Source organism: Vespa velutina, chromosome 13 (assembly GCF_912470025.1).
Source record: "Vespa velutina chromosome 13, iVesVel2.1, whole genome shotgun sequence".
In the NCBI taxonomy this organism is placed as follows: Eukaryota; Metazoa; Arthropoda; class Insecta; order Hymenoptera; family Vespidae; genus Vespa; species Vespa velutina.
Genome location: NC_062200.1, coordinates 216,396 through 235,000, shown reverse-complemented (window position 1 = coordinate 235,000; position 18,605 = coordinate 216,396). Strand labels below are relative to the sequence as shown.

At 44.5% G+C, this 18,605-nt stretch overlaps 1 protein-coding gene and 1 long non-coding RNA gene across 2 annotated transcripts in view; one reads left to right on the top strand and one right to left on the bottom strand.

Annotated features, from left to right (window-relative positions):
- The window catches only part of LOC124953822, a 1,537-nt gene extending 649 nt beyond the window's left edge, over nucleotides 1–888 (bottom strand). Inside the window, exon 1 of the long non-coding RNA XR_007102350.1 lies at nucleotides 1–888. This exon is cut by the window's left edge and continues 356 nt beyond it. This is a non-coding gene — a long non-coding RNA (uncharacterized LOC124953822).
- LOC124953806 (AF4/FMR2 family member lilli-like) overlaps nucleotides 1–18,605 on the top strand; it is a 52,092-nt gene extending 33,487 nt beyond the window's left edge. The window contains exons 3-4 of the mRNA XM_047505742.1: nucleotides 10,996–11,334; nucleotides 12,140–18,605. Of these exons, the coding sequence (XP_047361698.1) occupies nucleotides 10,996–11,334; nucleotides 12,140–12,526 (726 nt within the window). The 3' untranslated portion in view covers nucleotides 12,527–18,605. The remainder of the gene's footprint in view (nucleotides 1–10,995; nucleotides 11,335–12,139) is intronic.

The window sequence follows — 18,605 nt, the reverse complement described above, 5'->3', positions numbered from 1 at the left end:
TCTCTCCCTCTCTCTCTCTCTCTCTCTCTCTCTCTCTCTCTGCAATGTTGGCAAGACGTGAACGAGTCTCGTTTGGAAGGTTCGTCCCTCGGTCGGTCCTCGGAGAATATTTTTCAAGCTACTTTTCTTTCTCTTATCGAGTATCGAGGAGCGTTTTAGAAGAAAAAACCGAACGAAAACGAATTCGACTCCTTCGCCACGTCTGCGAATTTACTCGCGCGTGTACGATCGCCAGATTTATCGTTCCCTTTCGATTCGGAATATCAAAGAGTCGTCGTCCCTCGTTCTCCGTCTCTTTCTTTCGTAGAATATTCCTTGCCGTAGGAAAGACACGGCCCATCCTATCTCTTCGCTTTCTTCGAGCTCTTCTTCGTATCTTCCCCGACTTTGGATTAAACGATTTCATCGTCCTTTTTAACAAAATGCGAAATATATCTTTTATTCAATTTTTCTTTCTTTCCGATCGACCATTACAGCAGTGATCGTCTATCGATATTCGTTAATAATTTTCAAAGAATTGGGATGATTTAAATGAAGGAAGAAAAAGAACGGACGAGAAGAAGAAGAACGTTGCTTCGTAACGTTTCTCTCTTTCTCTCTCTCTCTCTCTCTCTCTCTCTCTAGATGTAACCAAGAGTAACGAAGAAGAGAAAACGACGAAGCGACGAAGGGTAGAGGGGCGGGGAGATAAGGGAGGGAGAGGTAGTAGTCGTAGCGACGGCCCTGAGATATGATAGCCGGTTATCATACCTCCCCGCTATACCTCCGTTACCCTCTCTTCTCTCCTTCTTTTGCCCTCCATCCCCTCCTTTCTACCGTCTCGCCGACAACCGGTCGTCTAGACGGCGCGCACACACTGACGCGCCTTCGCATCGTCCCTCTCTTTCTCTCCCCACGGTCGCCCCCCTCCCTCCCTCCCTCCCTCCCTCTCTCCCGCTCTCTCTCTCTCTCTCTCGCCCCTTCTCTCTTTTTCTTCCTTCGTCCCTTGCGAGATAGAGTCGCGCGAATCGGAAGAAAAGCAGATTCTTCTTCCTTTTCTTATTTTCTTCTCCGTTTTGTGCGACTCCGATTTTCCCTTTACGTTTTCTTTGTTTTCTCGAGCTTCTCCATGTTGTTAACTTTAATCGTTATTACGCAACTATATTAAATCGAAAGTTTATACCTTTTTAAGCAATCCCAAACTGCGAAATATAATTTTACTTTCGAGAGAAAGAAGGAGAGAGGGAGAGGGAGATCGATCGATCTAGAGTAGGATCGAGCAAAAGTTGCGCGTGCACGCATATAAGCGAGGAGTATAAAAGGAGTAGGTGGGAGTAAAAGTAAGAGAAGGATGAAAACAAGGAGGAGAAGAGCAGGTGGCGAGGATAGTGGTGGGGGCTTGAGTGGTCTTCTCTCTAGCAAAAAGAGAGGGGGGAGGGAGAGGGCGAGTGGCACGCGCTGCTTTCGACTCGTCAAAACAGAAAGCGACAGTCGGTCAAAACGACATTAGAGAAAGAAAGACCGAGAGGTAGTCGTTTTGCCGTCACTGCTCGCGACCTTGGCCGAGGTAAGGTCAACCTCTGAGGCTCCTTAAAGCGCGTCTCTTCTGCAGTTTCGCGAGACTCTACCTATATACCTCTCTTTCTCTCTCTCTCTCTCTCTCTCTCTCTCTCGCTCTCGCTCGCACGCGCGGGCGCGCGCGCGCTTTCTCTTACGCTTCCACGATCTCGTCTGTGGTGGGTTGCGTCTGTGAGACTCTCTGTCTCTCTCGTTTGGTGTCACAGTCGAATGGTGGGGGAAACGAGCGTCTGTTAGTAGTACCCCCTAGACGACGAGTATACGTGTATTCGCACGAGACTGTCGCAATCGAGGGCAACACCAATCTCCTCCTCTCTTTCTCGCTACTCGTATAATGATTTCATTGATCTAAACGATTTTACGATTAAAATCGTAGGGTTTGCCTATCGATTCGAGTGTTGTAGCAATATTAAAGCTGTTATAATTTCAAGGGTAATTTCTCTTCGATTGGAAGGATATAATATACTCGAATCAATGAAATCAAATGAGAAAGAGTATGGCACGTGTTTACAATTCTTGTCAAAATTCCAAAGAATCTTTTTTCTCTTTTTCATTTTTCTCTTTCTTTATTTCTTTCTTTCGTCACATCGAAAGAATGAAGTAACTTCGACGTTGAAAATCGAGACCACCCTCGATCTTTCTTTGCCAGTCTCTACGTACATTGTATCATACATACTCTCCTTGTACGTACATATATACGTACATACATGTATATGCGCGAGTCGTTCGCAAAGTCTCGTCTCTCGTCTCTCTCTCTCTCTCTCTCTCTCTCTCTCTCTCTCTCTCTCTCTTAGGTCGCCTGCCACCGCTTCGCGGCTGATTTTTCCGTCGCCCGTGCAAGACACGAACGAGAATGAGGAGGAGGAGGAGGAGGAGGAGGAGGAGGAGGAGGTGGTGGTGGTGGTGGAGGAGGAGGTGGTGGCGGCGGAGGAGGTGAGCCGAAGAAGAACGTGGAAGAGGGAGAGGAGCCGACCGGCTGACGATGGTCGCGTCGAGCCACACGAGGAACAGAGAGAGGGAGAGAGAGAGAGTGATAGGAGGGGGGCGGTGCGGGAGCGTCGCGTCGTCGTTCTCTTCGTCGATACGCACACAAACACACCTCACACATAGAAAACTCAGAGAGACGAATGCGCATTGGTAGGGGTAAACGCGAGCGCCGTCGAGTGGGGAAGTCGAGTAGGTGGGGGTAACTCGACGGTGCTGCAGCCTGACAGCCACCGGACGAGTTCAGTCTGCCGCCGGACTTGGAACCCGTTGGGTTTCGTTGTGCGCCAACAAACGCGCATTTACGCACAACGATACGACATTATATACTCTCTCTTCTTCTTCTTCTTCTCCTCTCCTCTTTTCGCTCTTCTTCTTATTATTTCTTTTCCTCCTTTTCCCAAGCATCGGCCAAGCATCGTCCTATCATTCCACGTACCTTCTGTAGAAATATCGACGGTCCTTTACGATATCTCTCCATCGTCCTTCGTCGAACGAAGAATCCAGCTACGAAGATAAAAACGAAAAAAGACTTTCGCGAAAAACTCGGATGTAGTAGAAGAGTGACGTTTCCGCGAATCGCATCGGTGGAAGTTGGCCAATAAAGACGTGTACCTAAGAAAAACGTCGTCTATTCTTCTACAAGCATTTCTCTTCGTTATTCGTCCTCATCTTTTTCTTCTCTTTCTTCGACGCAGAAAAAAGAAAAAGATATCGTGTGTCTTGCGGATATCAGTGCGCGAGGGAAAGGACGGAATCGAAGATATTCGAACGCGAGTGTCGGAGACAAAATTTCTGTGTTTCGATTACTTCTTTACGCGCGCGCGAGAGAGAGAGAGAGAGAGAGAGAGAGAGAGAGAGCGAGAGAGAGAGAGAGAGAGAGTGCGGGGAGGGGTGAGAGAGAAAAGAAGTAATATCATTGTTTCTTTTTTCTCTTGTATCTTCGAGTCACGAAAAAGAGGGTGGCGTTGGTCAGAAGAGATAAAGATTTAAGAGGTGAGGAGTTGAAAGTGCAACGATAGAGAAGAGACTCGTCGACGTGGTGGCAGCTTGACAGCTGACGGTGGTGGTGTGGTGTCTAGCTAGTTTCCAGTTTCCTCGGCAACCTGGCGGCTCCGTTCAAATGAAGCTGAGGCGTCGCTGCATGCAGACGCTCGGCGTCTCCGTCAAACAGTTGAGGAGAAAGCTCTTCGAGTTGGGCGCACGCATATTACACGCACAGGGCTCGAAACCGCGCGACATGGCCTTGGTGGTACGTTTTGTGGCTTTTCACCAACAAAAACATATATCTGCGCATTATTTTTTTCTTTCTTTTATCCCTTTCATACAGCCAAAAAAAGACCCACCGTATTCGTCGTTAATCGATAGGCGAATCATTTCCATGAGAAATAACGAAACGATGGAAAAGTCGCGAGAGCGACTATTAATTTTATAACGTCGAATTTAAAAAAGCACGTCTCAAAGTTGATTCTTCGCTTCGATCCGCGTTCGTTCCATTAGAGAGGGAAGCTTTCGTTTCTATCCACTTTAAACTACGGTAGAGGGAAAGAGAGAGAGAGAGAGAGAGAGAGAGATAGGTAGGGGCGGTGGGGGGGGGAGGGAGAGGCAGACGTAGACGGTCTCTTCGATCGACCGACGGACGACAATGCCGAAGCGAGAGAAGAGTAGAAGGAAAAGAAAAAGAAAAATCAAACGTCGTTGTCTATGCGCTCCTCTCGACGTTTAATAAATTAGCGTTAAACTCGTTAAGCAGGCACACTCGGTCGAGGGACGTGATTTTTGTGACGTACGCATATTCACGCACTCACATTCTATCGCTTATTATTCATAACGCGATACTTGGTATGTTTACAGTTTACGAAAATGTACATATTTATAGGTGGGGTTACGAGTGCCCAAGAAAATTTTGCAACAACGGTGTACGTACGTTTCATCGAGTTTTCTATTAACGAAAACAAATAGTATCTCTGTGTTTCTTTCCTCTTCTTCTTTTTTCTTTTTCTTTCTTTTTTTTATCATTCTGTTGTACTACCGTCTTTGCGTCGATAACGTAAACACGTCGGTTCTTTAAAACGTTCTACTCGTCACTGTACTTGCTATTCTCGAATAATACTCAATACCGAGCAACGTCGTCGTCGTCGTCGTCGTCGTCGTCGTCGTCGTCATGAAAGAAAGAGAAAAAGAGAGAGGGATTTTTAACGTCCCTGTAATTTCTACTTTTCTTTCTTCTCATGTCTTTATCCCCGATGGAATCGCAGACGTCGGTAATACGCTCGTGAGTTCTGGAAAAAGAGGAAAAATTCTATGTGCCCCTCTGTATGTGTACGAGAGCGCCGATTTTGCAGCTAGCGAATATAAGTTGGAGATAGAGAGAGCGAGAGCGAGAGGGAAAGAGAGAGAGAGAGAGAAGTACGAGGGGAAATATAAGAGGAGGGAGAAAGAGAGAGGCCGTTACACCGTCTGCCTCGTGTTTCTTCCGTCTGGCCCAGAATGCGAACCGGGCTTTCACTGCAGTTTTCTCGTCTGGGTCGGCAGCCCGTCTCTCTCTCTCTCTCTCTCTTCTTACGTCCCTTCTCCATTCATCTCTCTCTCTCTCTCTCTCTCTCTCTCTCTCTTTCGCTCACGTCTCGTCGGTCGATACCTTCGCGTTGCACTTTTAAATGTCATCAGCCTTCGTGCGAGTCTTTCCGAGCTTCTCGAGTATAGAACGAGAAGCGAGAGAGAGAGAGAGAGAGAGAGAGAGAGAGAGAGAGAGAGAGAGAGAGAGAGAGAGAGAGAGAAAGAGAGAGAGATACGCTCCTTTTCTTTCTTAGGTAGGACTTTTCTTTTAAACCTTCCCTCGCAAAGGAGCGATGGGAATGAACGGGCAAAATCTACACGTTGATCCGCACGTGCAAACTATTCTCCAATTGCCCCCTAATCCGTTGATCGAATCGAACGACCCTTATCGGACCAAATGAAATATAAATGAATTCTAATAAGAGTTTCGACATACGTATCAGACAGCGTGCCTGGAAATTATAGACAGCACGTAATTTCCTCATCCATAATCGTTTACACGGGTACACATATAGAAATCGATAGGAAAAAAGTATACACGTGTTTCTTTCGTCGTACGTCAGCGAAAGAATAAATACCTTGTCAAAGTGGCAAATTAAGGTCAGTCGATTCTTTAAGAAAGAGAGACATAGGGGAGAGAGAGAGAGAGAGGCAGTAGGCCAACGTTTGCGCAAGTGTCGAACACGTCGATGATCTAAACTGATCGATCTATCGAAGCTCCCTTTTCAATAGGAAATCACGAGGCTCGGGTTGCTGCTCGCTGAATAGAGTTCGATTCACCGTGACGTATCGAGTTTCCCTCGCAGTCGACTTATCGTCGAGGCTCGTTAACCCTTTCGTTACTCGTTCCACGCATCGTCTCTACCGGAAACAGCCGCAATGATTATTCGAGTATCACCTTTTCCACTCTTTTTTCCTCTTTCTCTTTCCCTCTCGCGCTCTGTTTTCTCTCTTATCGATCGTTCCTTTCGAGAGACCGTAAAGTCTCTCGACGACGACGACGACGACGACGACGACGACGACGACGACGACGACGACGACGACGACGTCCTCTCTTTCGTCAGCCGGAAAAAAATGGGTCGATTCACGCTCGCAACAAACTCCTCCTATCTATTTTTAAACACGGGGCCTCGTACTTCACGTTAATTTAATTGAGCGTTAATGAGGGTACGACGGTACGTAGGTGGAGAAGCATAGAGAAAGTTGGTAGAGTCGCAGGCTGTCGCTCTTTCTACGATCGCGTTAAATCATTTTTATAAAATTTCTCCGTTTAATTCGTTATTTATTCTTTTCGTTAAGCGCGAGCAACGTAAGCTTGGATTCATTGAACGATCAATCGTGTGACGTGTCTTTATCGACTCGCACGATAAGGATAAAGCGTTTATCGGCACTATCTTAAGCATTTTTGGCCGATTTCATTCGTTCGCAGGGTCTCGTGAAACGCAAGCGAGAAGAAGAGTTTTGGGGAAGCATAGCTTAATTATAATACGATGAGTCTCGTACGAGTCTACCGGTGCACCTGTACGATGACGACGAGACTACGGCGACGACGGCGACGACGGCGACGACGGCGACGACGAAAACGACGACGAGGAGGAGGAGGAAGGCACGTTACGCGCCATTGCCACTCGTCGCTTTCCCATTGTACGGATACAATTTACGAGAATGCATTTACGTCGATCTTCCCGACACAACAATGCCTCTAATTCCACGATTCCCGTTGACTTATTGGACGGTTACAAAAGGCAAGCCTTCGCAGGAAATTACCTTGACGGTTTAGCGCGAGTAAAATCGATGAAAAGGATGAAAGAGAAGAGAAAAGGATGTACTTTTTTTTTTTCTTCTCTTTTGAAATCGATTTGGACTTTTGCACTCGCGAACGACGAGAACCTTCGCACGTGCGCTCGGCTTTGGCTAATAACACTCTTCGTGTATGATTAATTCGAGATACGGAGTTCGATGTCGAGACTAGACGGAACTCCCTCGATTTGAAAAAAAAATGACAGGAAAGGAAGATATATCGGAAGAAAACTACTATACGAGTCGAAGATCGGGAGAAATTCCCTTTGAAACTAGGAGGCTAACGGCACGGAGGAGAACGAACAAACGCGTTTCAGAGTACGCGTACGTAGACGCGAAAACTAAAAGTGCGGGAGCACGTAAGTGCGCTCGCACTCGCTCGCGCACGCCATTTTAAAGGTCTTCTTGTAATTAACCGTCTAGACTCCCGACACTATTATCTGGCCCTCGTTAGCGTTATCTCCGTCAAACGGGAAGCGTCTGTTGGAAAGTTACGTAAGTGTGTACGTGTGCGTATGTATCTATGATCCGCGTATGAGAGTTGCATGCGGGTACTCGTGAAAATGGCCACAGGTTGCGTCACGTTCGAAGCTTTTACGTCGCAATCGACGATCGGACGACGAGGGAGGCGAGAAAATCCTTTCTCTTCCTGGCATTACGAGTTATAGAATTTCGTCGTTAAGAAAAGTTAGTTATCGTCCTTCTTCATAAACGAGAGAAAAAAAGTATGATAGCACCGACATAGTTGAAACAATATAGTCGTGGTTATCATCGGACTCGTCCTCGCCACTTCCCCCACCCTTAGTCACCATTATTTTCAGATCACGAGAGAGCGGGGCCAGCGTTCAGATGCCAGCGTTATCGCTATCGAATTTTTTTCTTTGTCAACGTCTACGTAAATTTGTTATGCCGCTTATCGTGCAGTTTGGGGATTAGCGCGTTTTTATAGAGGAAAAAAGAAAGTTTGTACATTTGTAAAAAAATTTTAATCGCATCGTCGCGTCGCGCGTAACCTCTCTCGTAGAGACGCGCAAAGACAGCGTCGTCGTAGTTATCGTCCACCGTCCGATGGAACCTATCCGTCTCGTGGCCTTGGGCGATAACGATAATTGGCAGCCCGATTACACGTGCTACGCCGGATCGAATCTATGTAGCTCGCCTATGTTAGACTTCTCTATATGTGTTATATCTAGCGAACATGTGTGTTGCGCGTGCGTCTGTATGTATATACATACATGTACATATGTATATATATATATATATATATGTATATATGTATATATGTATATATGTATATATGTATATGTATATGTATCGACGGTTATATCAACGGACCTAGGACAACTATCGATCCGATTGATCTCGATCCATCAGCGCAAATCTTGATTTTATACGACTGTCGAGACGAGCAAGTCGATGCGATAATCCAAGAAAAAACATTTATATCCTTATCAACTTCTCTCTCTCTCTCTCTCTCTCTCTCTATTTATCTATCTATCTATCTATCTTTGTCGATGCAACTACAGTTGTATTGGAAGAAGAAGAGCAGTATTTTTTCTCGCGCAGCATCCACTTTGGTCTAGATTCAACGAATCCAATTAATCGTTCAGAAAGGAAATTATTCGATTAATTGGAAGATCTCAAAGGGAATCACAGGCACACATACCACGTGTTTAGAGAAACGTTCATGGAGAATCAGCAGCATCAGCACCCTCGAGAAGTCGATCTTTCTCTCTCTCTCTCTCTCTCTCTCTCTCTCGCATCGTCTCTCTTGTCGATCGATCGACCAGCTTCACCCTCTCTCGCTCTCGCTCTCAGGACGTACCCCGTGGACATTATACGCGTCTCTAGTCTTCTCTGGAGCCGTAGTGTCCGATCAATACCAGTGCGAGGCACAGCAGCAGGCGTCTCACCACCCCTCAAACACCTCGTCCTTCTCTTCCCGTTGCTACTCTCCTGCTAACGCTCCAACTACACCCGCTTGAGCTTTCCCTTTCGACGGCCTCCGTGGAAACGCGGAGAACCCCTTTAAAGCTTTAACTCGAGCCACTCGGCGAAAGCTCTTTTTCGAATCGAGTTTCGCGCGCTTCACCGTATCTAACGGCCGAAAAAGAAAATGGAGAAAAAAGGGCCAAGGGATGAGCAACGCGAGACGTTTCTTTGGGTTAAACCTAAGAAGCTCTTCCAATGGCGTACGCTCCTATATACGATAGGGAGAAGAAACGAGGGCGGTCGATCGTTGTGATAGGAACGTACGAATCTAGGGCGCCACACTGCTCGCTCTCTCTCTCTCTCTCTCTCTCTCTCTCTCTCTCTCTCTCTCTCTCTCTCTCACGCTACATCGAATTGTACATTTCTCTACTTTCTTCATTTTTTTTCAAACTTCCCACGCACGCACGCGTTCCCTTCGATACATTCATTTGACGTCGAGATGGAGAGACAAATTTCAACTCGTACGATAAGACGTCATTGAGAGCAAACGACTCGAGACTATCGATAACCTCGGAATTCGCAACGCACTCTCTCACACACACACACGCGCGCGCGCGCGCGCGCGGACAACAGACAGAAACATTCTACGTTTGTCGTTTCTCGATAGCGCCGCCCTCGAGAAAAGCGACGATTTTTTTACTTTTTTCATTACTGCATTATCGCCACTCCGACGTCTTTAATCTGCACATTTTTTTCCATTTTCCGTTATTTTCTTTCTTTCGTCAAATCGATTTCCTGTCTCTCGATCATTCCTTACGGCTTGAAGATTTCCTTATTACCAACGGCATGTCGATGAAATTATAATTGCGATCGTAGAAATTGCGATTATCGAAGAAACAGTGGCGTGGCCAAAGAATTTATATGTCGAGCTGGTCACGGACAATTGTCTTCGTTACGGTACGAATTGCATATATAATAGCTGTGAATGCGTTCGTCGCCGACGTTATGTGTATGCGTGTTCTTTGGGTGTGATTTGCCACTGCCGAAATACGACCTCGAGACGAGATCGACGATCGTTTCAGACATACTGGCAGCCAGTCGATGGCTTGTCTCCACCCAATTTTCCTTGTTTCTTTTTTATTCTATCGAAGCAACGAATAAAAGCCAAGCGAACGGAATAAAGCGCTTGGATACCGTAACAAGTTCTCACGGAAATTGGCATGATTTTTAAATTTGGCATGCGTTCGAACCACGATTACTCGAAATGGTCGAACGCGCTCGTTCCGCTCGGTCGAGCACATTTGCGTCAATCGCGACCGCGTCATGCCTTCTCCTCCGCGTGAACGCCTCAATTATGCGAGCGATTATCCTTAAACCGAGATCGATCATTAAGATTAATAATGCGCGAGAGATAGGAATTAAGGAATTGCGATTTGTGCCATGAGCAACGTTAGAAACGATCCTACGGTCGCAGACATTTTTTCTTTCTGTTCTTGCTAAATAAGAAAACAAAAAACAAAAAAAAAAAGAAAAAGTGCAGGAGAATCGACGAGAAAGCGGGATGGAAATTTGGATATCGTACGTTACGAGAGTTTCACAGGGAGGAGGAAGCAACGAAAGCCAAAGGACAGGTTCTACACGAGAGCTTTATATCTTGGCGCAGCTTTAACATATTCATAGAAACTTCCGGCTTACGTCAAAGAGATTCTGACGCGCGGATGCATTCGCGTTATTATTATACGAACGCCGTACTAGCGATAGGGATTAATTAACGTTGGATAAGCAGACTTCTAAAGGAAAAGCAAAATTGGGCAACTCATCGGTTTAGCTTTGTCGAACAATGAACGTCTCGTCGACTCTCTCAGAATTTATTGGCGCATTTAAAATGAAAAAGAAAAAAAAATGACACTTTCTCGACACGCTTCGAGCAAAGACAATTTCTCTCTCTCTCTCTCTCTCTCTCTCTCTCTCTCGAAGAGTGACCTTAAATTGGCTCCGCTCGCCGGCTAGACCGAACTCAGACGCTTTTACGAGCAAGAGAAAACGGGACGGAAAATCTCTTACACTTCAGACGATCCAATCGTACCTTGTTTCTTGGCTAGCGACCCTAATATGACTACGACGAAACTAACGGAACCATGTACTTTTATGTCTTTTAAACAGATGCTATCGATGGGTTCGGCATTGGACGTTCGTAGAGGAGGAAGAGAAGGAGGTGAAGTAGGAGGAGGTGGAGGTGGACGTAGAGACGGAGGGGCTGGCGAGGCAACAAACGGAAACGCATTGGCCCGAGGCGTTCGAATAGCTGCAGCCGCCGTTCGTGGACAGGGTGATGTCCTGCAACAAGAAGCAATGGTCGCCGCAGCGAGAGACAGGGCGATCAGGACAGGTAGCGTGAGGCAAGATCTCGCCCTCAATTTACCTCCGCGGCTGGAGCTACCGGATGGGGAGGAACGCCCTTACGGGGCGCAAACCAATTTGCATCTTCGTGACCCCTTGCAGGTGAGTTCTTTTTCCTTATCCTCCTTCTCCTCCTCCTCCGCCTCCTCCTCCTCCTTTGCCGCTGCCGCCGCCGCCGCCGCCGCCGCCGCCGCTGCCGCCATCGCCGCGCCCCCTACTCTATCTCGTAGTCAAAACACGCGATAACGCGCGATTTCTGACGCGAACAAAGACGCAACATCTTCCATTTATTTTCATATTTACTTCGAGGAAAGAGACGCGACTCCATCATGTATCCCGGCGTTGACCCGGCGAGATCCAACTAAATCGATATTATCCGGTCGGACGATCGTTATCGAAAACGTTAAAAGCCACGATCGAGAACGCGGAAATTTTACGCGATCCGCTAGAGAATACGGTTATTTAACTTTAAAACGTCTCGCTACTCGTTACGGAACGAACGCGCGCGCGCGCCGCCTCTATATATACATATATACGTAGACGTAGGGTATCCTCCTTCCTGGCTGTTGTACGTTTATGTGCGATTGGTGCGGAAGTTGAAAATGCTTTATACGGTGCGCGCAGTGGAATACCCCCGCTTTTGAATAAACCGCTCCCCGAGTGCTGGTACGCGCGCCATTCTCCTAACGTTCTATTACGAATAATATATAATCATCTCGTTAAGCGTTAGCGCCAAACGGGGGAGAGTATTGATTTTGATAAAAATACTTTAAGATCGTTTAACCATTCATTTACTTTATATCGTATTTCGCTTGGTAAATACTCACACGCGCATTGTTTAACTTATCTATCATTAATTCTATTCAAAGAGCGAACGTTTTAAGAAAACAAAATGTCAACTTTTTAGGAAAGCGAGATCTACCAAAAGTGCATACGGCCACCACCAAACCGGACTATCTTCGATAGCGAGAGTCCACCCCCGTATCGTAGCCAGTCGGCACTGTTGGAGCCACCGGAACAAATAGTACGCTGTCACAGCGCGGGTAGCTCCCTGCTGAAAATGTTTCGCAAGTTTCCAAGTTCTGCTAGTAGTAGTAGTACGTCGTCGTCGTCGTCGTCGTCGGCGGCGGCGGCGGCGGCGGCGGCGGCGGTGGGGGCACCGACGCCACCGAAAAAGTCCACCCTGTCCAGCTATTCCGAGTCCAGTAGCAACCTGTCCACTTTGACGGTGGTGCCCTGTGAAACGGACGAGAGTCAACAGGAGCAACATCACCATCGGCAGAAACGCGTCTGATCCGAGGCCAGTGGTGGTGGTGGTGGATCCTCGTGCCCGAGGAAGAGGCGAGCGTTCCTTCCTTTCAACAAGAAGACCAAGAAGAAGAAGAAGAAGACTCTCCTTTCAGCAGCGTCGTCATCGACCATCAACACCGACGACACGATGATCCTCCTACTCTTTCTTCGCGGTGCGCCACTTGAAGACTGAACTACGACCAATAGCAACGGCAACGCAAGACTTCTCTCTCCATTGCTTTTGGTTCGAGGACCAAGCGAGAACGGCGCCGAAAGAGAGAGTAGAGTACAGAAAGAGAAAGAGAGACAGAGAGAACAAGAGAGGAGAACAGGAGAGAACCCTGGCCCTCTTCTTTTTCTTCTCTCTCTCTCTCTCTCTCTCTCTCTCTCTCGTTCGCTCTTTCTTTGTTTCTTTCTCTTTTTACTATATAAACACTATCCTGCAGATCTCATACTTATTCCAAAGCGTGATATATAGGAGAGGGAAAGATTAAATCTTGCTGAGAGAGAGAGAGAGAGAGAGACAGAGAGGCAAAGAGATCGTATAAGCTGAGATGTTGCTATTTTATTTCCACGTAATCTCCTTCCAAGAGAGAGAGAGAGAGAGAGAGAGAGAGAGAGAGAGAGAGAGAGAGAGAGAGAGAGAGAGAGAGAGATGAGGAAAGGGAGAGAGACATGGTACTGGAGAGAGACGTAATAAGGGAGAAGAAAATCGCTCGCCTCCCCTTCGACGTCGATGCGATCGACTAATGGACGATTCGCAACAGTGTCGCAAAAGTTTTCTTCGAGAAAAGACTTAGTAAATTATTTATTGGCGATATTCGCGTCCTGCCTTCTCGTACCGAGAGATTCTGGCAGACGAGAGTGAATGAGTGAGAATGAGAGAGAGAGAGAGAGAGAGAGAGAGGAATAAATGCGAGCATGTTAGGGAAAGGAAGACCAATTGAGAGCTAAAAGGGCTAAAAAAAACGAAAAAATATAAAACAGAGAGAAAGAGCTGAAAAAGTAGTGCCAAGAGCGAAAATAAGAAGGAAAGAAACATTGTAAATATTAGATTAGGTAGTTCAATATTACAATATAATTATTACGACTAAAAATTATATGCTACAATACCGATTAAAAGTAAACATCCAATATACGTTACGAACACGCATACCATTTAAAAATGTGAGCTGGCACGCTCTCAGTGCCGGGCCGTACGAAAGTGACGTTCTTTTTCTTCGCGGGACACGCGTGTTTTTCTCTTTTCAAAGATGGCCACGTTTTTTTAGCGATCGTTAATTCGTCCCTTGTCTTTCCCCTATCTAAGCACGTAAGTTTTCATTCTCGTAGTTTTTCTCGTTGCAAAGGATATACCTTTGTATTTTCCTTTCTTCGAAAGCAAAGAGAAAGCCAGAGACGTTCACGTTTTAGTGATCGATCGATGGCGCACTCTTCTTCTTTTCCAAACGCTTTGAAAAGCTACGAATCGATTTAGGAAAAAAGACGCGTGCGTGGCCATCGGCTAGCCAGAGTCGCCTTCGAATTTGATCGGCGGCGGCGTCTCCACGTTTCGTACGGCCCTGCGTACATACGTCTGATATAAACACACGCTACTTTTATTATTATTCGAATAGATAAGGCCTCAGTTTTCGACGAAATAGGACGAGATCCGTACCCGGTCGTTGCCTTTTCGAGTCTCGGCGTCGACGAGAGGAGTTGCGCGAGATCAAGTAATTAATTAATTAACTAATCGATTAATAGCTAGAAGAAATTGTTTACACGGCGACCTTCGTCGATCTATTTTCGTACAATAGGCCGACGCGAATGAATTAGGGTTCGAGATTAATTCCTAGGCGCGTAGTTTAAATCCGGTAAACGAGTTAAAAGATACAGAACAATATGTCGTAGGTCTCCGTTGTATTCTCCAAAGTTCCTACCCGCGATCTTTTCTTCGACGATTTGTTTCTGATACGTGAAAGAGGAAGACGACTGAAGAAGAAGACGAAGAGGATGAAGAAGAAGAAGAAAGAAAAAAGAAGAAAAATTAAGTAAAATGATAGATAGAGAATTTGGTAGATCGACTCGCGCGTCTCGTCGAGCCCGAACTCCGATATATGCTTCCCGGGACGGAACGAATCACCCGAGTATCTCATGAGAAGTCACCAATTATTGTAATTTTAAACGAAAAGAAATCCGACGAAGGGGAAAGAAAGTTTAAACAGATGCGAACTATTTTCCGACGCGTTTCCCTCCAACGATTCGCGGATTGCGTGCGTCGCGTGTCACGAGTTTGCCGCGAGATCGATTCGACAAACAAACAAACGAACGAACGAATAAAAAATCGACTAAAACTGGAGCGCGCTGAGTATGATAGGAAAAAGTGTTTTTAAAAAGAATCTTTTATTTGCGAACAAGCTGACACAAACCCCCCCCCCCCCCCTCGGACAAAGATCATAATTTCCCAAATGTTTGACGTTTCTTCAAACGAAACTTAAGCTTATCGTACGTAGAAAAATGTTAACAAGCCAAACGATCAGGCTCGAGTATTTTTCTATGATGATCATTGCGAGCCAAAGTATCGTCGTCCGAGATTCGGAAATACCTCAAACCTACTTATTATGACTTATTATTACTCGTAGAGGATGTTCTATCCCGTTCTCATTTTTTACAATAGGAAATTGTATTTAACTGCGCATTGCAACTATTGTATCGTTGTTTGAAATTACGTAATACGTCATAAAAAATATCTTCGTAGGCTTACTCGTCGTTTCATCCTTCGAGAAACTCTCGACTCGATGAAATCACGAATGGTCTTATCATGTAGAATATTTTTCCTACGAGTAAATCGATCAATTTTGGAAGATGATATTTTCGTTCGCAGCGATTGCAATTGGAAAAATTCCATGTAAAGTTATTCTAAAGTTTGACTGTTGATATTTTGGAATATACGACCATTCAAGGCTCGTATCTATAATCGGCGAAACTCGAATGAAACTCGTATTCTACCCTAGTATAATTTTCTTCTAAATAAAGAGATATTCGCGCGGTTCCGGTTCTAGGCGATTCTCAGGATATCGCGTTCCTTCGAATCTCGCGACTTCTACCACGAATCACGTGACCGTGAATCGACCCACCGCGATTCGATAATCGAATTCGTTTGGCTCGTAAAAAATAACGTATAACGACGACAGAGAAGCGGAAGAGAGAGGACGTGATGAAAGAAAAGGGTTGTTTCAGAGAGAGAGAGAGAGAGAGAGAGAGAGAGAGAGCAAAGTGTTTATCCAAAAGACCGCTATCATGCCTTTTGAGAAAATATACATGTCCGGGCAGTTTTACAAACGAAATTTGACCCCGTGTTTCTCTCGACGCACGTTGCGAAACAACGTTCGCAATAACGTTCGCATTGGCAAAGTTTTCGTATGGAGTTGAAGAGGGGCAAATAAAAAAGTAAAGAAATGGTTTCTCCATCGCTCAAAATGTGTTCAACGCGCATGCAATATTTAAATGGCGAGGATCAATCGTAACCGTATTATTTAACGATTGGGTCATCGACGTGGCCTTGCGATCGAGTGAGATGATACGCGTTCAGCGAAGAGATAAGACAGGGAGAAAGATAGAGAAAGAAAAGAAAATGCAATGGGTTCTGTGCAAGTCTCAATTAAATTGTAAATGTTATTAACTTAGATTGAATTTAAAGAAAAAAATAGAGAAAAAAAAAAGAAGTAAGGAGTGAAATGACAATGGAAGTTACCTTAGATCGCTTACTAGACCGAGTTTATGCGCGGGCGATTAATGGAAAGTAAATCCTAAAGAAATTCGTCTAGGTAAAAATCTCTTAATTATCATTAATCATTAGAAGATTCTATAGAGCGCGATAATTTAACGATTTGTTAACGAGATTCGCCGTACGAGCGAAAGATTATGAAATCGTGGCCTTTCGACACAAACGAGAGAGTGAGAGAGAGAGAGAGAGAGAGAGAGAGAGAGAGAGAGAGAGAAAAGAAAAGAAAGAAAGAAAAAAAGGAAGAGGACGAACGACGAGGAGGTATTTCAAACTCGCCCGCCAATCGAAGAGACACGATCTTCCATTGGAGAGAGTCCAATTAGCTGTTTCATTCGGACGAACGGCTCGGTTCGAGCGTTGGATCTCGGTTCGATACTTATCGAAATGCACGACTTTGAAGACGACGCTTTATTATTTTCTTCTCTCGCATTTTGTCGATCTCGGAAAGATCTTGTCGAGAGCCAAAGCAAATGGGAGAATTCATCGACAAGATCATTGTTTCGACCATTATTCTTTGACCCTTCGATTTGTTATTTTTTTGTATTTGTTTTTTATATATTGTTAATATGTGTAACAAGACGTCTCACGTTTTAGGACGTTCCTTGGTATATTGGAAAATACATATCATCTGATTATTAGTTTTTCCTTCCTTTTTTTTTTTTTTTTTTCTTTTTGTTTTTCTTTTTTCTTCTGTTTCTCCGTTTCGCGTTCATCATAGCCATAAAAAAGCGCGTAGGAACGATCGACGAGCATCGAAATAATAATAAATTAAGCTCGGACAGACGCGATTTGACAAAATAAATCATCGCGATATCATGTGTGCGTCCTGCTACGTACGTGGGATTGGCGTAAAGCGTAAATACGCGTTGAAATTTCGTGATTTTTACGAAAATAGTAGATCCGGTCGTTCCTTATCGTCGTACTCGAGTCAACGAGAATTCTCCAATGAATCTAGTCACGCCGAGCCGTACGTCCGCTCGTCGAAGTAAATCGGTCGATAAACTCTAGCTATTGTCATTAAAAATATTGAAATAGACCGTCGACCGAACCGTCGAGGGAGAGAGAGAGAGAGAGAGAAAAGGAACGTGTTTAAAAAGAAAGAAAAAAAATAACGTTGTTTCAATCATTATTTTCTTTTTCTTTTCTTTCCTCGGCGGCGATAACGGCGGTCATCTTAGGCAGAAAATAATTATAATAATAACAATGAGATAATAATTATAATTAAATAAGAATAATAATGTGATTTCACGAGGTGTGTTCTAAACAAAATTTATTCGTAGCGTCGAGTTTTAACGAGCCAACTCCGAGTCATTTGAGACGCGCAACGGAGTTTCGAATTTGACGTGCTCGTGCGCGCCAAGAAAAAGAAAACGAAAGAAAGAGCGGAAGAAGTAGAGAAAAAAGAAAATTTTTTCTATATCTTTTTTTTTGTTTCGTTTCTAAGCTATAATTATATCGTACTGTTAATAAGATTGGTGTGTCTAGTCCCTCGCGATGAGAGAATGTACTCGACAGAGAGAGCGAGAGAGAGAGAGAGAGAGAGAGACGGAAAGAGAGATAGATAGAACAAATTTTGGTGCGAAGAAATAACGTCCAAAACTCCTTCGAGACTCCTCATCGTAGAGCGTACATTTTTCTTGTTAAAAAAAAAAATTAAAAAAAAAAAAACACGCGTAAAGGGAAAGAGCGAGAGAAAAAAATTAAGCAAAGAATAATAACAACAACAACAATAATAATAATAATAATAATAATAATAATAATAATAATAATAATAATAATAATAAATAAATAATAATAAATAATAATAATAAATAATAATAATAATAATAATAATCACATCATCATTAACATCATCAATGCACAGACCCGCTGACTGACGGAATTAAAAATGTTTCCTAATCAAAATTCGTAAATGTCTCGTTGTTGTTTCGGGAACGCGCAGTGTCTTTGACAAAAAAAAAGAAAAAAAAAAAAAGGAAAAAGAGAAAAGAAAGAGAGAAAGAAAGGAATTGTGGAAAAGTGGGGAAACGGGAGGAAAGAATAGGGAAATAAAATGAGACCGCGTCGTGTGTCCTTCGAACGAAGTAATGACTTTTCATTGTCGCGATTATACGAAGCAGAAAAAGATGAGAGAGGGAGAGAGAGAGAGAGAGAAAGAGAGAGAGAGAGAGAGAGAGAGAGAGAGAGAGAGTGAGTGAGAGAAAGAAATTGGGAAAACCTTTTTTCAAAGTAATCGATCGATGTTGTAGAAACAGTGTCATTTTAAAGTAGTAGGTCGCTTCTACAGGAAAAAAAAAAAAAAGTAAAGTAAAGTAAA